General features: G+C 38.4%; 2 protein-coding genes across 3 annotated transcripts; both read right to left on the bottom strand.

Moving 5' to 3' along the window:
• Positions 1 to 1,611: 1,611 nt before the first annotated feature.
• scn4bb (sodium channel, voltage-gated, type IV, beta b) lies at positions 1,612 to 9,653 on the bottom strand. 2 transcript variants are annotated; one of them, XM_028466676.1, is made up of 6 exons: positions 9,327 to 9,653; positions 8,937 to 9,152; positions 4,879 to 5,042; positions 4,593 to 4,812; positions 4,007 to 4,136; positions 1,612 to 3,842 (listed from the first exon to the last, which is right to left on the bottom strand). In XM_028466676.1, exons 2-6 carry the CDS (start codon positions 9,019 to 9,021, stop codon positions 3,746 to 3,748), a joined length of 696 nt encoding a protein of 231 aa, XP_028322477.1. In that variant the 5' UTR covers positions 9,022 to 9,152; positions 9,327 to 9,653; the 3' UTR covers positions 1,612 to 3,745. The 2 variants fall into 2 exon arrangements, with proteins under 2 accessions (XP_028322477.1, XP_028322476.1); XM_028466675.1 differs by having other exon boundaries at positions 8,937 to 9,176.
• A 3,694-nt stretch (positions 9,654 to 13,347) lies between these two features.
• mpzl2b (myelin protein zero-like 2b) lies at positions 13,348 to 23,849 on the bottom strand. The gene is made up of 5 exons (XM_028467534.1): positions 23,634 to 23,849; positions 18,919 to 19,088; positions 18,365 to 18,575; positions 15,001 to 15,175; positions 13,348 to 14,171 (listed from the first exon to the last, which is right to left on the bottom strand). Exons 1-5 carry the CDS (start codon positions 23,692 to 23,694, stop codon positions 13,973 to 13,975), a joined length of 816 nt encoding a protein of 271 aa, XP_028323335.1. The 5' UTR covers positions 23,695 to 23,849; the 3' UTR covers positions 13,348 to 13,972.
• Between the last annotated feature and the right edge of the window lie 1,586 nt (positions 23,850 to 25,435).

Raw genomic sequence — 25,435 nt, forward strand, 5'->3', positions numbered from 1 at the left:
TTAAATGTAAATATTAAATGTAAATGTTAAATGTAAATGTTAAATGTTAAATCCAACAATGAAATCTAAATCTTAAATCTGAATCTAAATGTTAGATCTGAATCTTAATGTTAAATGTAAATCTTAAAAGATAATATTAAATCTACATATCTCAATAGTAACATTTAGATTTAGATTTAACATTTAGATTCAACATTTAACATTTAGATTTAGATTTAACATTTAGATTCAACATTTAACATTTAGATTTAACCTTTAAGATTTACATTTAAAATTTAGATTTAGATTAAACATTTAGATTTAATATTTAAAATTTTGATTTAATATTTAAAATTTTGATTTAACATTTAGATTCAGATTTAACATTTAGATTCAGATTTAACATTTAGATTCACTATTTAACATTTAGATTTACTATTTAACATTTAGATTTAACATTGTTGTTATATTTTTACGAGAGGAAAAAAATCACAAATTTCACAAAGATTGCTGTAAATCTGCTCAAAAGTAACATAAAAAATTCTCATACCTTTTTAAATGTGGTTTATTCCTAAATGTTGCAAAAAGTTGCTGTTTATTTTAGCATGTGCAACTTTACAATTGGCGCCCCACACTTTAAATACAGCCAGCATCATTAACCTGTTCTCTTTAATAAACATCATATGGATGGTTAACTGTAGGCATGTGCGAGGTAACCACATTGTCATTCCCTGCTGCAGAGCGACAGGTGGGATTTGCTTCCTGTAACATGTAAAGCAATGACGACTACATCATCCATTATTTGAGTTAAGTGAACAGCTAACTCGAGGACAATAGTGCGCACTAAGCAGAGATTGAATGTATATCGGGCATTCAGTTGTCACCAATAAATGCTAAGCCTTAGCCATTGTTTGCAGGATAAATTTAGCGCAATTTACAGTTAACCTTAAAGCTAAAGCAATTCATGTTAGTGGGCTATAGGATAACATGTGTGTTCCATAAGTGCATCTTTTTTTTAAAAAACATCAGGTCTACGAGGTGAAGCACATGCTGAAATACACAGGTTATCTGAGGGATTTTTATGTTTCTCTGGCTGCTTAAGGTTGCTTTAGGGATTGGACTGTTGTGTCAGTACAAAAGCTCCATCATCTCTTTTTTTATACATTGCACTGCTTTATGTGGCTGACAAGACTGACAGAGCGTAGACGCAAAAACAGGCATCCACGTTTACCTTTGGGTTACACAACTGGGCTGAATCCTCCGATCAGCTGTCAGTATGACATTTTACCAAATAAGCAACGACTATAGTTGACGGATCAATAGCATTTATTGTGTTTCTTGTTTGTTATTTGAGGGGTTGTTAACTGAAGGCTCAGCCCAGCTGGAACTACACTGTTAGTTTCCCTTGTGTCACATGTCTGGGGATTGAGTTCAGATGTAAAACTGACACTTTTTTTTTTTCAGTCAACTCTGGCTGTGGCAAAATCCTGCATTGCACACATTGACAAACTACTGGAAACAGTGGCCATGTGGTAAATAAATAACACACAACCTGATTCACAAGAGAAAACACACTTCACATCATCTCAGGGGCTTGAGTTAGCTCTATTAGCTTTATTAGCTCTATGAGAGCCTCTTTAAAAATCAATGATCAATTATGATTTGCCATTTTTGTTGTGAGATAAGCAACAAGATGTAGCCTGTGTTTGTTTTAATAGCGACCAAAATTTGAGACGTTTGAGTAATTTATTTCTGTCTCTGTATGACAATTTGTGATGGTGAACTTTTATTTAAAGTGTGCTTTTTTGTTTGTTTCGTTGATTACCTAATCAGTGGTTTTAAACTTTGTTTAATTTTAGCGCTACTTCAGGGTTTTTCCAAAATCCGAGCAAGATCGCCTAATGTGCACATAGAATTTCTATATTTGTTTTGGGGGTGAACAATTGAAAAAACAGTTGCAAATGGCCGATGAAATGATGAGTGCAGTTCTAAACGTGAGTGGTGGAACCAAAGTTTATTTATCCCCAATGGAGATAAGGCTCTGGATTTTTGTCACATATAAAAACAGCAGCAGTGTTTTACTTGTTTATCTTTTCTTTTTCTTTTTGTTGATAATGCATTGTTTTGTGTGTGTGTGTGTAATATTTGATTTGGGCATTGTTATTAAGTCCTATCCAGGCCATTAATTTTCAATCGAACAACAGAAACATTGAGGGATCAATCCTTGGCAACCCTGGTTTTCATGGTCTCCCTGTGTGTATGTTGTTTCCTCTAAATAAAAATAATAAGTGTGTTAGTTTAATGAAAGTCTCTAAATGACTTTAGGATAAAGGCTGCACCCTCAGCCCTGCACATCCTTTGATAAACTCCATCACTATTACAATCTTTTAAACAGAAAAAGCATCTATGGATGATGGGAAATATATACCATGCAGCTTTGGGTTGAGTTTTTCTAAATTGGAAGAGAATCGTTTCGACTGAATTGTTTGTCATTCTGTAAAAGTAATTACCTTCAGTTTCAAAAACATTGTTTTAAGTTACTTTGAGTGTTGCGCAGAGCCTTATGGTACGTTCACACCAAACACGTTTTCGGACGTCAAAATCGTGCTACACCTAGTTGGACGCTTGTGCTCAATGAATACAGACGCTTGTCACCAGCGTCGAACATACTCGGAACGCACGTCGAGGGGAGGGGCTTCTCTGTTGCCGGTGGTGTTCATACAATAGATGATAATGTGGCGATCAGTTAGGTTCATAATTCACTCAGTGAGTGTGAAGTGGCACATTGTGTTGAGAAGGCTGTGTTTCTGGTGGGATGTATTTTGGTGTGACTCAGTGTGTGCACTTTAGAGGGTGTAGAGAAGTGTGGTTGAATGGAGGAAAGTTTGGAGTTCTTTGCTGAACACGCCGTCTCCGACCCCCGTTCATCAGCTCTACATTATCCAGAGAGTTGATTGGCTTTATTTGCACCTCGGCGCCGTTTCTGGATTCACCAGAGCTGCGGTTGGACGAGAGTCACTTTCAGCACTACTTCCGTCTCTACCGTGCCCAGTTTGACGACCTGCTGACCCGCATCGGCGCTCACATCTCCTACCAGGACACCAACTACAGGTTCTCTATTCAAGCAGAAGAGCCTGTCCATCCGTCTCCACCTCCGTTTGGTGTTTTTTCCTGATTGGTCAACGCGCAGCAATATGCCCCAAAAGTTCAACAATCCCAACTCCAGCGTCGGGTGTGTTGGAGGCGCCGGACGCACGCCAAAAGCGTCCGCCGCGCTAAAAGCTTCAAACCGCACCACACAGGAGGCACGGGACGCACAGCGGGACCTCCGACACTCCCTAGAAGCATGGTACCATGGTTTGTGATGGTAAATGGGTGTGTCACTGTGTTGTCCTTGTGATCGACTGGTTTTCTGTGCAGGCTGTACCTGGACCTGTGCCCTGTTGGTGATCATGATACTTATGTGAACCCTGTACAGCAATAAGCATTTCATTTATAAAAGATGATTGAATGAACAAATGTACCTCACGTTTATAACTTCCTGTTTTTGTGGTTGTATATAACTTACAGTTTCCCCTGGGAGAGTACTTTTGGTATTACATACTGTGTACATAAAGCATTACTGCCACAGCCAGAGTTTTTAAGCTCTTAACCTGAACCGACTGAAACTGCATATATCCAAACAAATCTGCATCTACATTCATATGCACAGAGGGTGTGTGTGTGAGTGTGTGTGTGTGTGTGTGTAGCGCTACATGCAATTGTTTCACTTCTTTTTTGGTGTAGGTTTGGAATCCGCTTTGGATCCCGAGAGGCCATTTTCTGTGTTATCAATCCCTGATGAAGATACAAGGCACTCCTTACTGTAGTGGGAAAAAGAGAGGAGGGGGTGGGGAAGAGACAGAAAAGTCAAGAGTCCATACAAACTTACAATTTGTAAAAGTACTCCAACATAAAGACTGAACCTAAGAAGTGTAATCTGATGAAATATTTTGAAAAAGTAATGTCTCTATGTTTAAAAACGTACTTTTTCTCCTCAAGCTTAGAAAGAACAAAGAGGGTCAGGTTCTTGAGCAACATGAAGCCAATCAGCAGTCCGATGGCTCCGCCCACAGCAGAGGCTATGATGATGGTCAGAGTGTTGTCCACCACTCTCACTGCGGGCATTCACAGATCACCAAAAGAACAGAGCCATAAGGAAACATTTTAACACTGGATACAATTCTAGTTTGGTTCAACTTTCAATAGTTTTTGGCATTATAACTCCATCAGACCACAAACACACAAAAAAGGCATCATGTCTTAGGATTTGGTCATTTTGGTATTATTCTTGTCAATAATCCTTCAGATATGATTGTTTCTGCAACTTTGAAAGGGCTATTTCTACTCCTTTCAAGCTCCAATTAAAAACCATTAAATGTATGGGAATGGTTTATTGACTTCTAGTTCTAGATTTAAACCAAAAGCTGTGTCCACAATAACATCTCGGGAAGCACCTTAATGAATACGGTGCTTCTCTAGATGCTTTAAAAACAGTGTATTAGTTCTTAATAAAAGCCATGGATGAACAAACTTTACAAAATGAATTTAGGCCAAAGCAAAAGAATACTTACACTCCTCTACCACCATGAGGTGGAATTTGGCACTATGGTTCCTGCCCTTTTCTTTGGGATTGACTCCAAAACATGTGTAGAAGCCTGCATCTTCAAAAGTGATGTTCCACAACAGGATGGAGACATTGTTGTGATGGTTCTTTCCTATAAACGTCACTCGGTCTTCAAAGATCGTCACATCTGGCTCCACCTCCTCGGATGGAATTGTTGATTCACACACCTAAAAAAAACATTTTAATGTAAAAAAAACTTAGGGACATCTCCGACTTTCAAGGGTCTTTTTCACCTTTTTCATTGTGCCGCTTTGATTGAACTGCCAGTTAAAGTAGAGATTCTCAATCCCAATACAGCTAGCGTAGGTGCAAGGCAGCATGACAGTACTGCCATTCACTGCTTCCAGGGAGGGAATCTTCCCCACAGACATTTCAAGAGCTTGTGCAGACCATGCACCTAAGGACACAGAGCAGAGAGCATGATAAACAGAATTAATGGGTCTGTTTATAAAGCTAATATGTTACAAAAATAATCTAATTCTTAATCAAATATTTGTACAAAATTGGAGAAGATCACCTCATCCCATCCTGGTTTTAATCTGAACCCTTTACCTTTGCCTAAATTTAGTCAGAATGTGAAAACATTTAGGGTTGTTCAGATACATTCAACATCATTCATCCAGCGCAGAAACTCCCCTCTCTGGCAGCATCTGCAGCAGTAAAATCACATCTAATCTACTGCAGTTAAGTGACGGAGCCATCTGCACAGAAGCAGCAGTGGCAAAATTTCAAGAGACCGAAAATATTTCATTTTTTAGAAATTCATTCTTACTTTGCTGGCCAATAACAAAAGCTGCCACGAGCCAGTGGGAGAGGACCACTAAGTTAAGATGCTTCAGGTGAGAGTGTGGACCATCAGACTCTTTGTTTATATGTTGGGGTTTACCTCGATGGATGAGAGGGTTGTTTCCCTGCACTTTTAGTTTAGGGCACAAGTACTTACAATTGTTTGTGCCCGTGCCCCAAACAGCAAGTAGAGTACTCGTGCTTTCTGGAGTCTTTCTCAAAGCTCAAGATTGGCCTTGCTGTTGACTTTTGTCAAGGTAGTTGAAACAAGCTGTGGCTACAAGGCTACTAGTACAAATCACTGCAGTAATCCTCAAACCAATTGGAGATCACATATCAACAGAAAGGAATGGAGCAGTCATGTTGAACTGTAGACTAAGCAGTGTATGACAGTCTTAGTCAAAATGGCAAAAAACTCAAGTGTGGGAGGAGTTCCAGCTCGTCCGACCATGCAGGAAGAGTGTCAATTGGTTTTCAAAGAGGTTTTTGAAAGCTATTTGACACATTGAGGGAGAAGCTTAACAACTTGCCCACTCTTTGTACAGTTGAAATGAAATCTGAAAGCTGTGGATGGTGTAGGGCTGTCATGGCTAGGACGACACTGCAACATTAAGTGTAAATCAGAGCCAGTTGGTGTAGAGAGATAAAGTGAGAAAGAGTGTCAAATATAGGGGCATCCCACTTCGCAACCTCTACATGTGGGTGGCAGAGAAATCCCAAGGTATGGGGTGGATGGCCCCTTGATTAAGACCAGAGATAGATATTAGTCAGACATGTTTCCAGTGAGGTTTGGACTCCACCAAAGCTGGTCTTTGTCATCGATTCTGTTTATAAATTCATGGACAGAATAGGTAAGTGCAGCTGGGTGGTGCCAGGGCTTGAATTTAAGAAGGGTTGTGGATATCATCTTCACTATTTGCTGATAAAGATTTTCCTCTGGCCCAGATAACCTCAAGCTCTTGTTACAGTTTTCAGCCAAGTGTGAAGCATCTGGAATGAAGCACCTCCAAGTTTGAGGACAGGTTTCTTGAACAGAGAAGGTTGAATTGCCCAGTCCCTGCTCCTCAGGAGAGTAGTGCTACCTTAAGTGGAGGAGTATCTTGGGATCTTGTCCAAGAGTAAGGACAGGACTGTATCTGAATTATAGCAGACACCCAACCAGCAAAGCCAGGAAGCAAAGTTCTGAAAATGCCTTTGGAAATTTCTTGAAGGAACTGGTGAAAGTGACTAGAGAGAGCTCTGTCTGGTCTTCTATGCAAAGGTTACTGCCTCCTCCACTAAAACCCGCAGACAAGCAAAAAACAAGAGCAGAAAACACACAAGAAGTACGGGGGTGCTTATTTAAATCAATACATTGGGCACAATTACACTATCGCAGTTCGTAGTTTCACTATCCATCTTAGGGATTTGACATAAAAACATTCGATCACAGTCACAGACAGTGAATAGTCCCACAATTATTTTAGAAAATCCAATGACATGCATCATTTAAGCTTTTGGTCTATGGGAGGAAAGTGAGGGGAGAACATAACCCACACAAATGAGTTAAGGGGAAAAAAAACAGGCCTTCATACTGTGAACCAAAGTACATGCCTCGAAACCTAAGGTCTAAATTTAAAAAACCTAAGGTCTAAATTTAAAAAACCTAACAGAAATCTCATAAACGTGAATAAATCGACATCTTGTAAGTATCATATGCAAATGTGCATACTTTCTACGACAGCTCATTACAAATATTGCGTTTTCATTTTCTTATTATTTATTTAAACACTGAGATGAAACAGTGTGCTGATGCCCTCGCTATGACTTTACTGTAATACAGTACCTCTAATGATGTGAAAACTGAAACTGTAAACCAGGAGCTGCAGAGTAAGACAGCAGCAGGAAGTCACGGGGTTCACATTTTAGTTTTAGCAAACAAAAAGCCAAAATGAAGGCATTTACTCATTCAGAGTTTGTCTTTTTCCTTACAGTGTAGTTCTTTGTGTTCTCAGCACTTGGTATGGCAGAGTATTTACTATTTTTGCGATCTGTTTTATGTTGAAAGCTGCAGCTACTGTATCATATTAAAAATGTACTTCACAAACTAAACAGACATAACATTGAACATGATTAGTGGTTGTGAACAAGGTCCTTTATAACCTTGACTGTTCTTTTGTTCACATTGTGTGATGCTGTTGCCATGACACTGTCAAGGTCAAGGTCACTGCTAACGTATAGCACTGCAGTGAAAAGCAGTAACAACACTTTAGAGCAGCGACGGCTTTGCAGATGTGTGTGCAGCACGAAAAAGTATTCAAAAATGGTGTTATTTAAACATTTCCATCTTCCATTTATTTCCTCAGCCGCTTTAAAGCAGCTCATTGAACATGCATAACAGAATTCATTTTAAAATTTTCCCCTAAAAGATTTCTTTTTGGTGTGATTAAACAGTTCCTACAAGGAAATCATTTATTTTCTCCTTAAACACTCATGTGCTTTACCCTAAAACTGAATTCAGTGGGAAATAACCCAAGATTAATTCATATTTGTCTTGACTTTTTGCATTAAATGAAAATAAACTTTAAAAAAAAATGCAAACATGCACCCCAAGGACAAACATAAATAGAGTTGGGCTGTGTTTCCTATTTTGAATGCTGATTTTTTTTTTTTTTAGTTATTCTGCCTGTTTGTGCACTAAATGTTTTTTTTGTTTTTTTTACTCCTATGTCAGCATTGCTTGCAATGAGTTTTTTTGTTGTTGATTTTTTACTTGTGTGGCAGATTTTTTTCTTTGGCCACCTGCAAGTGCCAAGGAAGCCTGTAGTGCACAGTTCTGTAAGAAATAGCAAGACACCTGGACATTAAAGTAGCATTCCTCAGCTAAAAGACTGAAAGAACCACATTGCTGTATTTTTGATGATGGATTATCATCCTCTACTAAGTTGTTGCCTTTTACTTACAACTATATTAATAATGCACACTTTATTCAACTGTTATTCAGTCATAAAGCTTTAATAAATTATTATGCTTTGGATTCAGAATTGTTTCCATAGGAAATAAAAAAAGAAGCTAGGGTATAAAATAAATTGGATAAGATTGTAGTGCATGCTTTATCACTTCTTTTACACATCTGGAACTGCACAATATGCAGTGAACTGCCTGACACAGCTTTTCCCCAGATGGTCACTTTCTTATGCTGACACAGCCTTTTGATTGGCTTGCAATTTCCTTTCCAGACCAATACTGATCAATAAAACCATTACACAGTTTGATTGCAACAACTTTTTCAGCTCCAGTTACATCAGACTCTGTTCCTCTATCCCTTTGTGTGTTCCCACACTGTACATTTGCACTTAAATTAAATTCAACATCAATTTAGTTCACTTTTTACAATGTAAACAATGGTACGGGTCGTTGTAGTGAATCTGATGAATCTCATTAAAAGAAAGAAGGATAGGTGGTAAAACTTTTTGTTAAACATTCACAAAAGTGAAGCGAAAGATAATTAAAAGATGTAAATTACCAAGTATCAAACAGACAATGAAGCCAATCGATCTGTAAGGCGGCCCCAGCCTCAGGGAGTCATCCCACATCCACCGGTCCTCCATCCTAGATCCAAAATGAATGACTCGGCAAAATCCAGGTTCCGACTCGGGTGACTGACAGAGTCTGTCTCTGCTCAACTCCTCCCAGTGCAGTGCAAGCAGTTGCACTGGGATAAAAGTCTCAACAGCTGCACCTGTCAAAAAGAGTGAAAGTGAGACTGACAGAGAGGGATGAAGAAGAAGAAGGACGAGAAAAGGACAAAAGTAAAGAACCTGCCACTTTCCACATGAGCGACACACACAGTGTTGAATATTGAGGTGTGTGAGTGCTGACGTGGTATAGTTTCAGACAGTGTGGTGATGCTTACCTGTTCCTGCAGCTGGTGATCGGTGAGGGGCCGGTGGACTTCCTGCACAGCTGAGTCAGGGGTGGACAAGACACAGGCTACACTGTGCACAGTCAGGGTTCACTCAAGGAGAAACTGCCAACCGGCACTTTCATTGCAGAGACAGCCACAGTGCAGCAAAGGATGAAAGGAAATGAAAGAATGGAGCAAAGGCACGAGCAGGGACACACCGTTGAAAAGACAGGGGAGACATCAGTGTGTGTCCCTTCACTCCTCAGCAGAGCTCCAGAGATGAGGTGGTCCTGGATGCTTCTTGTCCCGTTGGTTATCTTACAACTTTCCCCCCTGTCTCCTTTTGGCCACATGCCACATCACTCTCTCTCTCTCCTCCTCCTCCTCCTCCTCCTCCTCATCCCTCTGTTTCGCCTCCCTCACCTGCTTGTGATGCCCCCCCCCTCAGTCACTGATTCTTTTTGCACCCCCTCCTCCCCATCTCCTCATTCGCAGTGTTTATGCAGACTCAGACCCTTTTGTCAGAGTGTCTGTGAGGATCAGAAAAATGTTCTGCAGTGCAGGTTGAGGAGAAGGTTGTGTAACAGCCTCCAGGACGTTCTGTTAATAAAATAAATATGCTTTATTGTTTTTAAAAAAGAAGTATTAGTGTCTAATAACATCATCACATAAAAAAGTTCCGCTATTTTCCTCCATTTCTTCTCAAATCTTTGATATCTGTGACTTGGGATGATTCTCCAACCACTGTGCACCTACTGTATGTGTATTGTATAGTTCAAGCTATCTTACATATCAAAGGGCAGTTAAAAAATGTGATGTAAGAGCAGGCGCATTATGATAGTGATTTTTTACACCAACAGTCAAACTACCAGTCAACTTTAGCTGAGCCATTCTTTATGTAAAGCTTAGCATTCAGGGAGAAACAGGAAGGAGGCAGTGCTTAGCTCAGAGTTCCCACGTCTTCATAAAACTATAGGATGAATTCACTTGGCTCTGAATGCTTGTCATGTTTGATCAATTTGTGTAAATAAAAGATGACTGCAAAAAGGAAGAGAAAACCTTTGGATGACCTAAACTTCAGAAGCTAGTAGAGGATGGAGCTGAGATTGCAGGATTTGTTGTGAGTGTCGAGCTGCACTTACACAGTGGACACAAGCTCAGCTTCATTATATCCTAAGGCAGTGTTTCCCAACCTTTTCTGTCTCATGTACCCCCTGAGGCCTCTCTTCAGATTAGGAGAACCTCTTTGTCACTCCAATTTAGGAACCTTGTCTAGTTTTATTTACATGTTGTTAACATGTTGGCCTCTGAAATCTCCTACAGCTTGCAAATGTCAACCTGTACGTTTAACGCACACTAAATATCAATTTTGTGTATTACAATTATTGTATGTCAGAGAATACATTGACCTCAATTTTTAATAATGTGCATAACATGTTTGTAACAATTTAGTGGGATATTAAGGCCACAATATTGTTTGTTCCATGAATGCAGTTTGTCAAAAAGTGGAAAAGATGTTGTATGAGCATGTACAGTGTCTGAAATAGGCTTAAACATGACTCAGCATGTTGGAACTAGATTCATCGATGTTTCCCCTGCAATGTGTTCAAGTACCCCAAGGGGTACACGTACCCCTGGTTGGGAACCACTGTTCTAAGGGATAAGAACAGGAAGTTAGTTTTGAAAGTGTATTTTAGTGCTGGGTGTTTTTGCTTAATTTACAGTTGATTTGTCAATACTGTCATTAGAAGTTAGCCTACATATCATGTAGTTATAGAAGCCTGTTCTTAATTTTAGATAGTTACTTGTGTTTTACTTGCTGCACTACAATATACATGCTTAAGATAATTTACACCTAATGGTAAACATGAGTCCAAAGCCATGCATTCTAAGGATCTCCTCCATGAATGCTGCCATAATTCTCTGGGTGGTGGTATTATCCTACCATTGCTGACTCAGCAAAACCCATCAGGAGTAAGCCTGACTCAACCATAAGAAATAAAACTCGTAATAAGCCTTTGTGATGAGAAACACATGCAGGTGAAATGTGGTGCAACGTGTCAATGAGGGAGAGATGACTTCCTGGATGTGCAGCTCCAGTGGAGGGAGAGATAACATAGCCAGACTGCGGGCTCATTGCTCTCCTCTCCAGGCCCCTCCACTGGAGTATCAATGCAGCAGTGATGGGAACCCTTCCAGAACTGCAAGGGGGGGAAGAAAAAAAAGAGCAGCATTTTGCTGCAGAAAGATGGGGAGCTGCTGCAGACCTGTGTGGGACAAATAACTACACACATTACTGCTATAGAACATGCACTGAACAGATGCTGCAATCATTAATATGTGTTCCATGTCATTCACTGGTGCCATGAAGGTGTACCCTTGGCTTTTAATAGCCCATAAGTGTCATCTGGTCTCGGTTACTGCAGCAAAAAGCATCAATGCAGCCTGAAACGGAAGACAAGGACAAACACTATCTGTGTCCATCTGTGACTCAGAGCGATAACTGTGCACTTACAGGGAATAAGTACAAACACTTCTATTATTCAAACACAATGTCTTACAGCAGGGATGCAATTTTAGCTGTAGATACAGAGTAGAATACATTAAGAGAGGTGCTTCATTGACTTGTCTTCAAATATTGTTGTAATCGAGGTAACTTGTTCTGATTAAAGAGTTAGTGATGCTGCCTCTGACATTATAAGAGCTCTGTTGTGTGTGTGTGTGTGTGTGTGTGTAGTCCAGTTTTCTCCCAGAAGTCTGTGAGAGACTTGATCCTTAACACATTTTATAAAACAATTTTTTTTTCCCTCGTTGTTTCACAAAACCCAACAAATACAATCAGAAAATAAGAGTGTTAAATTGTCCATTTGACTAAATTGTCACTTTTAAAATGGTACCTCTCTGAGCCCGGGGTGTAAGCCTCAATATAAATGTATAGTTGATCAGAAAAAGGGAAGAAAATAAAGGAAAAAACACATAACACTTATGGAATTGATGATATATTTTTTTTCAATGTCTTTCTGTTAGGTTCAAATATTTTATTTTATTTTTACAGTGAGGTATTTATTTATTTATTAAGGATCTCCTTTAGCTGCAACCGTAGTGACCAACTCTTCAATATAAAAAAAATTAATACAAGACAATCACATCATCTCTACAATGTGAATTTAAAAATACAGTATATTAATTATAATATAATATAATAAAGGTACCAAATTGAATTAAAAAAAAAGTTTTTTTAAATTTAGGTTTATTTAGATCGAAATCAGTCAGTCACACCTGAGTTTTGGGTAATTATCTTACAACTTTTTAAGTATGCACTGGAACATTAGAAGAGCTGGAGTAGACCCACAGGCTGAATGTGTGACACTGTTGTCTTTCTTGTGTGGTTGTCATTATCAAAACCTGCTTTAGCCTAATGAGATGGATGGTAGGGGTGTGGTCTGCCTTCCATTCTGACTAATATGGGATTGGCTCCAAAATAAATATGAAGCTAAATAATATAAATGAGTGAGTAGGTGACAAAGAATTATGATCACAACAGTAGATCTTATTGGATCCCTGCACGGCTCCTCATCCAACAGTAAAGTTCTACTTAGTTGTATTGAAGCACTGTCCAATGCTTAGGTTGTTTTTTTTTTTTTAAATTCTGTCTTTGATTTGTGTTAGAGCAGAATGAGATTGATCTATATAAAATGACTAAAGGGCATCTAGGGTGTCTTAGTTTTTCATGTTTTACCTCTGAATACATTTACTTTGACATACTTGGACATGTTAAACGTTACTCGAGGGGGGAAACAAGTGACTACTCCCTCCGTCACTGTAATGTGTGACATGCGGGAGTGGCTAAACTATGGAATGCTACACTCACCCTCCTCATCAGTTCACTTCAAGACCTGTTCACACACGCCCTGAAACCTACGCAATGAAAGTTACAACACAAGACTCAGTGATTCAGAATGAAAGCTGTTTAATTCACTTGTTCATATAAAGATTCATCATATCTTACACTATACACAAACTCACTATACAAAAACATTTGCTCACTGAAGTAAACACTTTTTTCATTTTAAAGGCTTTAAAAATAGACTTTTCGGCAGCATTAAAACACATGTTAAAAAAAAAAAACATTGTAGCGTACATAAAAACATTGTTTGCTCTCATCTCATGTGTTTAAAACATTAGTTGGATCAAAATACAACAGGTACACGATATGTGCTGGAATGTTAGTAAGAAAACCATAGATAAACTATAGTCTTTGGTTACATTCTAACTCTAATTGGCATGAAGAACAGAGTCTGATGCAGCATGTCACATAAATGTCTTTCCCTAGAAGAAAATACTGCGTGCAGGAGTGAAAGATCAAGATCAATAGATTTTTCTGTCTGAATACTTTAAAGATCTGGAAAAAGTGTTTTAAAATAAATTTTGAATGCAGGTTACGACACAAAGTTTCTCCTCTGACAAGGAAAATAAAGACTGAGGGAGTGGAAACATCCTCATCTCATCACTTCCTTATCTTTTGTAGAGTGAGACCAGCAAAAGTTTTAAGCTCAGCAGTCAGTGAGCATAATCTTTGACAAATAATAGAAGACGTAAATAATTTAGATGACATGTAAACACCTTAACACTGTTCCAGAATTTGATCTTTGTGTTCAATCATCGCCGCCGCCGTCATCATCACCAAAATCATCATCATCATCATCATCATCGTCGTCGTCGTCGTCATCCTCTTCTTCACCATCATCCTCCTCCTCATCGTCTCCACTGCTGGCCTCGGACTCTTCATCATCCGAACTTACAGATTCTTTTTTCTTCTTTACCAGTCTCAGATGAACTGCCTCTTCAGGTGCACTGATGCAACCGCCCCAGCAAACAAATTCAGTCATACACACAAAAACGGTGTCAACAGTAAGATGGTGTTTTTGTGCAGAGTTACACGAGTGGAAAGTGGTTGAAAATGATCAGAAGGCACAGCTTTACCAGCACAGAAATACACGTTCTAAAACAACCCAAGAGGAGATACCCACATCCCAGCACGAAGAATGATGGCACAGACCAGTTTTTTTCAGCAGTTCCCCACTTAAACCAGTCCATTTGTTTGGTGACTGAATGTGAAAACTCTTCCCCCCGTTTCCAAAAATCAGACTTGAAAGTGATGAAAAATAATTAAAATTCCAGCATTTACCTGCCACAAATCAAATACACCCCAACAAAGGCAACAAGGAGAATATGTGACTCAATTAAATGCAGATGAATATGGCAAATTAACAATGATTTAAAATTAGAAGATTTAGTTTCATTCGAAAAAACCAAATCAAGGCTTTTTCGTGCCATCGAAACCACTGCAGTGAATTGGTCATCAACAAGCTTTAAGAACCACATTTAGAAACATCCATATTTACATCTCCTAGTCTATTTAGCTTCTGCAAATGGTGGTACATTTTGGTTAAAAACATTTTTAAAAGTACAGGTTTGGCATTATACCAAATTGGAAGAAAGGTGAAAATATTTCTAATACTGAAATAGTGTAAAAGACGTAAAAGTGGTTCACAATGGAGGAGCAAACATGGAAGAAAAAGATGTCTTTCAAATGTCTCTTCCAGACAAAACAAAACAAACCCAAGCAGCCAATCAGAGTCCACACCTGTCCCACAAAGAAGATGCACCGTGGTCCTCTCACCACACGGTCGGATCCTTCCGCTTGCTCTCAGACTCTGACGGCTGCATTTCAAAGTCGTGTTCCATTCGTCTTGCTCGGCAGAATCTCACCCCGAGAAAGATACCAAAGATGAGCAGGATCACTCCACAGGCACCCCCAACTATAGCTGCCAGTAGACTAATATCAGAGAGGGACGCTGGGGGTCATTGAGCAGTGGGGGAAAAAAACAAAGAAAGTAGAGTAAGCAGTGTACATATGAATAGATGTAATTCACACAGTATTGTTAACTTGGCCTATAAGAGGACAAAACATGTAGCTACACTGTCGTACATAACCTTCTGGTTTGTAATCAAGGCTTTTACAAAACTGGATTAAAAAATGTGGGTACTATTGTCCATAATTTATTATTTGTAATTAAATATCCATTGATCCCACTTCTATTGATGCTTATTACTGAAAGCAGGTTTCCATTCAATCTGAGGTACAACAAACACAAAAATAATGCCAACCACACACATCTTTCCTACTTTAATATATATATAAATATATACACATATATATATATTTTTTTAATCTAAAAAAGAACTGCAAAAGTTTAAGTCTAATTTACCTTGGTTTCTAAAGGACTGATATGTACCTACTTCTTAAACAGCCTAAAAAATTACACCTTATCAAGAAAACCCAAAGTAGTGGACAATTATTCAAAAGGTGTTTTTACAAATAAATATTATATGCAATATACAAAAATTCATTCATCTTTCTAGCATTGGTAATCTTTTCTCAGAGTACTCCTGAATGTTCTGCATCAGTCTGCTGTCACATACGCCTATGGCAGAGGACGGCAACCACATTTTGACATTTTTTTCCCTGCTTCCACACACCTGTCCCAAATGATGTAATAATAATCAATATGCTTATTGCATCAATCGGCTCTGCAGAAGCTATAAAGAAACAACCACTGCAGTCAGGTATATTGGCCATAAAAAACAACTAAAACATGCAAGACAGCAGCTATCAAGGACTGGAAGTACCATTAATGCTTTGTGTGGGGGTGTGTAGCTACTAGCTTCTTGTTGGTGGATCATGCTAAGGTTGCAATGATTTGTCGATATAATCGATAACGTCGACTACAAAAATGTGTCGATGCGGATTTTATAGCGTTGTTACTCCAACTTTGTGCAAGTAAACAGCAAAGAAGAACAACGGCGGAGAGAGGAAAAAAGTGACGAGACTTAATACAACCTAAAGTTTCTAAAGCATCAGAACTTTTCACAACAAACAAACCAGTGAAACACCTTAAAGGTCCCGTATCATGCCATTTTTATCTCCATTTGTTCTAAGAACCCCAAAAACATAGTATCTGAGGTTTATTTTCCCAAACTCGCCTGTTTTGCAGAGTTTTAGCCTCTGAAAAGTCACTTTCTAAGCAACTCTACACAAACAGGCTGATTTGCGGCCTTCTTATGCATAATAATGAGTGGGCGTGTCTATAGACGGGACACTGACTTCCTCCTCCCCGCACGGTGACGTAGGGCCAGAGGACTGCCCACCCTCCTCTCACTCACTCACTCTGAAGCTGAGCTCATGCTGCTTTATAAACATGAGACAGAGCATGGGGGCGGGGCATTCACCTGTACATACATAGACTGTAGAAAATACATACATAGCACTGCACGAAGGACGCTGAAATGCTTATCTTTGAGGGCGTGTCTGTTTACATGTCAATCACGGCAGAGAGCTTCCTGGAGGCGTGGCTTCTCCAGCTCAGTGTCGCATAAAATTCATCATCTTTAATTTAATATCAACTATGTGATTTGGATAACATTAATTATTCATTTCTTAACTTCAAACCAGATGTTATTGTTTATTATTTTATTTTATGGACTCTATGACTGGTTCAGAACTCTGTGACTGGTTTAAACCTCACTACCTTAGAGCCAGCTTTTTAAAGTTACTTATTTACACTGTTTACTACTACTACTTTGTTCAAAACAACTTACGCTTTAAGTTTGTGATATTTAAATTATTCATGATTTTATTGTGATTTCAATGATATTTTATGTGTTAAATATAACACATGCACTACAAATACATGTTTTATGTCATTGTGTTGATTCCTCTCTGTAAAACATGCTGTCACAGTACAACAGGGACACGTTCACAGGTGGATAAATTTAAGCAGGTGCGCTAAAAAAGCAGTCCAAAATATGTGCTACAAAGCAGAAAAATAATCTTTACCAGTCGACTAATCAAAAAAATTATGGATAATGGATAGATAGTCAACACATTGCATATTTACTGTTAAATTCACATTGCTTGTCAATAAGTTAGACATTAACATTTTATTTTCATTATATATTTTCTGATAATTTCTCATGCTCACTCATGTGGTTTTCTGGTATTCACTAATGACTTATTAGACACATTTATTACAGACTTTGCATCCTTTAACACTTTTATAAAGCAGTGTATATTTGTGGAGCTTGTGATTGGCTGATTTTTCATGGTGACTTACATCATTCCCTCCGCTGTGATAAACGCTCAGTTATTAATCTAACAGAACGTGTAACATCCTGCTGCTCTTTATGAAGATAAAACTCTCTGTTACCTTTTACACCGTGACAGTCTTCTGCCTAGTAGGGCCTGTTTTGTCTTTTTCGTGGTGTTCGTTTTGCAGGTACCTGACTGGTGGGCGGAGCTTCGTTAGACTGACTGGGAGCAACTGGCCAGTCACCAGTGGATGGACTATTTAAAAATTCGCTGTCACCTCCTCAGGGGTTGTTGATTTACTGCTCCATTCTGGTGGCTCCTTGTTTTTGCTTGGTTGGCATTTGGCCTGCTTTTGGTTTAGTGTGTATGGTTTATTGTGATTAAATCCTTTAAACTTACTTTACTGTGTACCTGTTTTTCTTTGTCATGGCTCAACAAGCCAGGTTGTGACAACACCAGTTCTTTTCTTCATTCATCATCTCTGTTCTGAGTTGTTTCCGGGTTTGTTGCCGCTGTCAGCACTAATCTCACGACAACTGTCACTCAGGCCATTTCAGATGGCAGTTCTCGCAAGGCTAGTGACGGCGTTCAGTTTATTAAGGTATCTTTTAATTATTACTACATTAAAACACGGGATAATTACGGGAAAATAATAATACGAGAAGATGGCGGGAAAGAGGGGTAAAATACGGGAGTTTCCCGGCCAAAACGGGATACTTGACAGGTATGAAGTAGGACTGTACTAACCCAGTCCTTAACGGTCTCCAATCCAGCAGATTTTACATACACCATCTTCCTCAGGGGCTCATTAGCAGACTTTCTACAAAGACTTTCTCACTGATGATATTTGTTGTCATTGCTTTAGAATAATAAATGTCTGTGAACATGTTCTTACATTTGTTGACGACTTTGAGGAAAATCTCTCCATTTTGGCCATGCACGTCCGGACGGTTGCGCACCTGACAGATGAAGGTACCGTTGAAGTTCGGAGGCACCTCATGGAGGGTAATAGAAGCGTCACCTCTCGATACGTCTCCTGACCATACGGCATGGCCTTTGAAACGCCCATGCTGGGGAGGATATGGCGTCTCTTGGAAGTAAAATACCTGGTATGTATGCATGGTACAAAAACAATCAAAATGCAGAGATTGAAACATATTTTACAACAGCTGGTGTTGTTCTATAATAGTTTCTCAGAGACTATCACTACTATCAACACGAACCAGGATTGGACAGGTTAGCCTTACACTATTGATAAAGTGTTGTCATTAGTCATACCATCAGAAATATCTTAACTCAAGAATGTTTACTGTAAAACATTTTATCCACTAACCATTTCACAGTATTGGCAATATTAATTAAACATTAAACTTATATTTGGATTAATTTGTCCCTTTCTTAATGAACTAAAACAAAGCCATGTATGCAGATGATACAGGCCATGCTTACCGACTCTTCATGTTTTGAATCAAGAGGGCGAAAGTTCCAGGACACGGTGACGGACTGAGATGACAGTTCGTGAGTGGAGGTGAAGGTGCACTTTAGCTTCACATCGGTCCCATTGACCGCCTCCACCTCACCTGGGGTTTTAATCTCTATCGCCATCACGTGTCGCACCCCTGAAATAAAGCCAAAAGTGAAAAAAAAAAAATGAATAAACTCTGCCCTCATTGATAAACCTCTACTGACTCATTCACACAGCGTCAAAAAGGGATTTAAAATATAAATGTAGGACACAAACAAATTGAATGAATGAATTAAACAGTTTTGAATTGAGCCAGTTCAACCTGCACTGTTTGTAATAACAGTAAAACTTATTTGGTTCTGCTGCAGATTCCCAACTCACTTTCTTTTCACCTAAACACCCACAGTTAATAATTAAAGTCACTACAATGAACTATAATCAATTGAATTTATTTACAAGTTTCTGCCTGTATGATTTGTAATGTGTCATAACATTAAAGCTCAGCTAGTGAGTGCACTTAAATCTTTTACTAATGACAAAGTTATATTTTCATAAATGTCACACGTCTTTGATTTTCATTTACATTTGAGCAGCTACACAAAAACCATCTTTCAGTTTGGTAAATCAGGTACTAAATAATTGAACTCACAGTGACTGTCACTACTATGTATAGTGGTGTTCCTTTATGTTGATGTCACGGGTCTTTATAATCTACTTTTTGTGAAATTTAATACAATGCCTTCAAAATTCAGCAGTATTAAAGTAGAATATTATGCTTTTTTTTTTACTTCCGATACGATACCAATATTGCAGCATTGATTATTGCCTGATATCGATACGATATCAGCACAAATCATACATACTTTTATTACTTATTTTGTAGTGTGGAATGATAGAAAAGGTTTGATCAAGTGATGTTACTCAAACAGAGAACATTAGTCAGCAACAGTAGGTATGAGAAAAACTGACCTATTTGTTTTTAACCAATTGGTTACACATACATTTTAACCTTCAACATAATATCTAAAGTATTCTACAATTGAATGAATATAATATATTTATCGGAGATTTTAGATGCAGTCCGATAAAATTTGACATTTGTTTTCTGGCTGATATCGGACCGATATCATTATCATATACAATAATCATAGCTTGATTAATGGTACTTTCAAAATCTGTTTGATTCATCGGGTTTCAGGTAAATTAATTTGTCTCACCTGCTTTTTCACTTCTTTGGTAAAACTCAATGATATTCAATGACCCAAACCAACAGAACAGTCCAAGGCTTACTACCCACTCTAAACACCATCAGGCTTCCTGATTAATAGTGACTCCTCTTCTACAAAAAGGCTGAGAAACGCTGCAAATGAACCTGCTTACCATTCTTACTACATGTTGACAACATGAGACTGCTTATCAGTCCAACAGCTTTAAAAACATGACTTGGTTCAAACATTAACACAAACTCTCTCATAGCTGGTCCTCTACGACCGACTGGAACCACGAACCTGGGCACAGGGCCACGTAAACCATGCTGTGTTGCATGATTATGCGTGCCTGAACATATTCACCAATCAGGAAGATATTTGAGCAAAACAACATATGCTGCCAATGTCCATATAATTCAACATTCTATAATAGTAATATAAATGATGCATGCTGTTTTAACGTCACAAATCTTATCAAGTGTGAAGGAATGTATGAGTAGGTTGGGACATCATGACCTTCAGCATTGTTCTTGCTACTTCCCTATCAATCTGGCCTTCAATAGCAGATAATATACTAACAGCTTTCTCAGACACCTCCAAAATTTCACATATAAAGAGTTCAGTTTTCTATCTGGGCAGAACTACAAATACAATAACAGAGACAGAAATATCAGCTTGAATGCACACAATGTCAGTGAACTAGGGATAGGCGATATGGGCTAAAAAAAAATTATTCCGATAATTTCTGGTATTTATCACGATAACGATAAACATCACGATAAATAAAAAAACCAATATCTTATTGAACCCCACAAAATGGGTAGTTAGGGGTCATTCCATATAATTTCAACTAAATTTCAGGACATCCCCCGTACAAAAATTTGAAATTTGTACCAATTGTTGCGTGACTGTTCAATAGATAAACACACTGTAAAGTTTTAGTTTGATGAATATTTTTTGAGATTTGGCCAATTTAGTGAGGGGGGTATGTGTCGACATACGTGCGTCCTTATTTTTCTTACATTTTCAGTTTCCATTATCTCAGGAACTACATCACATAGAAAACTGAAATGTGGTATAGTAATACAGCTCCACCTACAGGTGCTGGTCATAAAATTATAATATCATGAAAAAGTTTGATTTATTTCAGTAACTCCATTCAAAAAGTGAAACTTGTATAATGTATACATTCATTTCACACAGACTGACATATTTCAAGTGTTTATTTCTTTTAATGTCGATGATTATAACTGACTAATGAAAACCCCAAATTGAGTATCTCAGAAAATTACAATATTGTGCAGAGGTTCAATATTGAAGACACCTGGTGCCTTGCAAAGGCCTTCAAATGGTATCCAGTCTAGTTCTGTAGGCTACACAATCATGGGGAAGACTGCTGACCTGACAGTTGTCCAAAAGATGACCATTGACACCTTGCACAAGGAGGGCAAGACACAAAAGGTGATCACTAAAGAGGCTGTCTGTTCACAGAGCTCTGTGTCCAAGCACATTAACAGAGAGGTGAAGGGAAGGAAAATATGTGGTAGAAAAAAATTGCACAAGCAATAGGGATAACCAGACCCTGGAGAGGATTGTGAAACAAAACCCATTCAAAAATGTGGGGGACATTCACAAGGAGTGGACTGCAGCTGGAGCCAGTGCTTCAAGAACCACCACACACAGACGTATGCAAGACATGGGTTTCAGCTGTCGCGTTCCTTGTGTCAAGCCACTCTTGAAAAAGAGACAGCGTCAGAAGCGTCTCACCAGAGCTAAAAACAAAAAGGACTGGACTGCTGCTGAGTGGTCCAAAGTTATGTTCTCTGATGAAAGTACATTTTGCATGTCCTTTAGAAATCAAGGTCCCAGAGTCTGGAGGAAGAGAGGAGAGGCACAGAATCCATGTTGCTTGAGGTTGAGTGTACAGTTTCCACAGTCAGTGATGGTTTGGGGTTCTATGTTGTGCTGGTGTTGGTCCACTGTATTTCCTTAGGTCCAAGGTCAACGTAGCCTTCTACCAGGAAGTATTAGAGCACTTCATGCTTCCTGCTGCTGATCAACTTTATGGAGATGCAGATTTCATTTTCCAACAGAACTTGTCCACAGAAAATCTTTGGGGTATTGTGAAGAGGAAGATACGAGACGCCAGACCCAACAATGTAGAAGAACTGAAGGCCACTATCAGAGCAACATGGGCTCTCGTAACACCTGAGTAGTGCCACAGAATGATCGACTCCCTGCCACGCCACATTGCTGCAGTAATTCTGGCAAAAGGAGCCCCAAGTAAGTATTGAGTGCTGTACATGTTCATACTTTTCAGTTGGCCAATATTTCTAGAAATCTTTTTTTTTTTTTTTTGGTTTTAAGTAATATTGTAATTTTCTGAGATACTGAATTTGGGATTTTCATTAGTCGTCAGCTATAATCATCAAAATAAAAGAAATAAACATGTGAAATATATCAGTCTGTGTGTAATGAAAGAATATAATACTCAAGTTTCACATTTTGAATGGAATTACTAAAATAAATCCACTTTTTCAAGATATTTGAATTTTATGACCAGCACCTGTACTCTCTCAAAATATACAAAAAGATCTGCTATACATCCTTTCTGGTCGACATGCCAGCACCTCAAAATTGGAAAAAAGTTTGTTGAGGTTTTGGGCTCAAAGATTTTTGGGAATTCAATAAACAACTTTGCATAGATCCCTGTAATTTTATCATCTTATAGCTATGTACATACACTGTTCAGATTACTAATGATTACATTGGTTCTTGGGTGACAGTCTCTTCAAATCTGAGAAAAAAAAATATTTCCTTTGGCCCAGAACTGCATGTGGGAATGTATGAAAAATCTGATCTCTGTTCGTAGTATGAAAGTTACCCTTTTTTGGGATATTTTTTTTCCCTCAATGCAACCTCTTCATTTTTATTTTAGAATCTAACTTTGGGGTTATTTCACCACTCACGAATATTGAAAATTCTTGACATTAGGCCATTGTAGCTATATGTTGCATTAAATAATGTATTCCAATGTGTTTCCCTTTTAACAAGTGTGTTTCTTAGTACAGATCATTTTCTGAAAACTTTAATTTCAGCCCTAAACAGCATCTTTATTCAGAACCCAAGACAATGGTGTTGGGGCATTTGCAGTATTACTTTCATTGAAACTACCACAGGCCTAAAAACAAATGCATTCGAAATACAATATAATGAAAATACAAATAATAATATTAATATTATAACGAAACGTCACTACTCCTCGCACATTCCTACAACTACCACCAGCTGGTATTGATCCACGCTTTACCTTCACTGAACTTATAGTGACCTAAACCGAGCTCTGTGATGGTCCCACACATACCACAGCGGGTCATGTAAAACTTAAACACACACACGGTGGGTTTTTAACACATTTTTACTCCATTTTTTTAGCGCAAAAAGCACACAATAACAAAGTGAGAAAAGTTCCGGAAGTGGCTGTCACTCACCTGGTATCACGAGCCCTCCCAGGAGAAGAAGAGGCCATATCAGAAACACAGGACTGGACATTTATAAAGTTGGTTAAGCCTTCTCTATCACTCCCTTCAGGTTCGTTTATCGAAGGAAACCATGGACGCTACAGTCCCGCAGACCTTCGGCGTGAAAGGCCGCACGTAGACAGTTTAGACTGAGACGGTGAAAATAACACCAGCCCCCGCACACACCTGGTGGGCGGGGCTAAGTCGACCCAAGCTTGCATAACCTGTTCAGCGACAGCAGTCATCAAGTTTGTCTGAGGGGGACTAATGAATAAAGCTTGAGCACAGGTCATCATATAAGAAAAATAAGCCATTAATGATATGTATTCCTGACATTTCTCTTTCTTTCTGTCTTTAATTCTTAATTAATTTTTAATTTCTTTCTTTTATTTACCGTCTGCATACGTTGTCAAAGATTTATGCAGTGTTTTTCAACCTTGGGGTCGGGAGCCCATGTGGGGTTGCTTGGAATTAAAATGAGGTCGCCTGAAATGTCTAGTAATTGGGAAAAAATAAATAGATAAACGAAGTAAAAACTGCTTACAATTATATATTGTAGACAGTGTATTAAATTGATCAGTGGTCAGTTATATTGATTAATACTGTATTTTTCGGACTATAAGGCGCACTTAAAATCCTTTAATTTTCTCAAAAATTGACAGTGCGCCTTAAAATCAGGTGCACCTTATGTATGAAATTAATATGTCAAAATGTTTTAGTACAACTTTGGTAAACTATGAAGCTGCACTGCTTGATGGATTTTTGGCACTTTAGGGCTACCGTAGTGATATGTACAGTACTGTGCTTCAACGTACTGAACTGAAAACGTGAGTGTATTGTTCTGTATTTTATGTGTTAAACCTGAACAATGTTGGGAGTTATTGTTAATGAGTTGAATAAAGTTTGACTTATCTGACTATTTTGTTTCGCTTAATGCGTCTTAATAATAATAATAATAATAACAATCCGGTGCGCCTTATAGTCCGAAAAATACGGTACATGTTTACAATCTGCCCATGTGTTTGGGAAACACTGATGTAGCCTACTCTACAAGTCAGTAGTCTTTTTTTTTTAGTTTTTACAAGAATGAACACAATTTTGCTTTTCAAGAAGTACATTTATGTATTCTGTTTTCTTTCCACACACCAATAATCTATTCATTAGATTCATTTGATTCCCAGACGGGCATGGAGGGATAAGTCTTATTGACTAGACATCTGTTGAGGAAGTATTCTGCTTTGCTAAAGACCTGAAAAGGCCCCACCCTGAACAGGACAAAACAGTATAAGACATAGTGTGAAACATTAGGCTTGCAAGCCAATACCTGCCCGCCAGAGTGTTTAATCGGACCTACAGAGATGTTTGCGATGCATAATAACAACAGCAGAGATGCTACTACAAATTACTGTACACACATAATATAGGGAGTTTATTCTAATACTGTTCATTAAATATAACAACAACACTCATTGAGTTGGACATTGAGTTATCTTAAGTTAAAACTCTGCATTTACTTATATTCATATATATATATTCATTTTTAAAGTATTTTTTCACCTCTTGATGGTTTTTCTAGAAGTAATGTAAATAAACACCATCAAAACCACACCTGTCAAACATAAGGTGCACAGCCCAAATCAAGCCCTTCAAAGCTGTCAAAACAGCCCATAGTAGAATGATTCTGAACAAGTAAAAATTGCACTGAAATAATCATTAAGCAAACCACCTTATTATTGAGGTACGGATATTGTGCCATTGTGCCACGGCACAAT

Source organism: Gouania willdenowi, chromosome 14, assembly GCF_900634775.1.
Source record: "Gouania willdenowi chromosome 14, fGouWil2.1, whole genome shotgun sequence".
NCBI lineage: Eukaryota > Metazoa > Chordata > Actinopteri > Blenniiformes > Gobiesocidae > Gouania > Gouania willdenowi.

What these genes read in the sequence shown, in the direction of transcription:
- scn4bb (XM_028466676.1), bottom strand. Translation starts at nt 9,021, where the DNA reads ATGGAGGACCGGTGGATGTGGGATGACTCCCTGAGGCTGGGGCCGCCT. An exon ending in CATTGTCTGTTTGATACTTG is followed by an intron (nt 5,043 to 8,936) that starts GTAATTTACATC and finishes CTGTGTCCTTAG; the next exon opens with GTGCATGGTCTGCACAAGCT. An exon ending in AAAGCGGCACAATGAAAAAG is followed by an intron (nt 4,813 to 4,878) that starts GTGAAAAAGACC and finishes TGTTTTTTTTAG; the next exon opens with GTGTGTGAATCAACAATTCC.
- mpzl2b (XM_028467534.1), bottom strand. Translation starts at nt 23,694, where the DNA reads ATGTCCAGTCCTGTGTTTCTGATATGGCCTCTTCTTCTCCTGGGAGGG. An exon ending in ATTCAAAACATGAAGAGTCG is followed by an intron (nt 18,576 to 18,918) that starts GTAAGCATGGCC and finishes CATACATACCAG; the next exon opens with GTATTTTACTTCCAAGAGAC. An exon ending in CCTCAAAGTCGTCAACAAAT is followed by an intron (nt 15,176 to 18,364) that starts GTAAGAACATGT and finishes AATGACCCCCAG; the next exon opens with CGTCCCTCTCTGATATTAGT.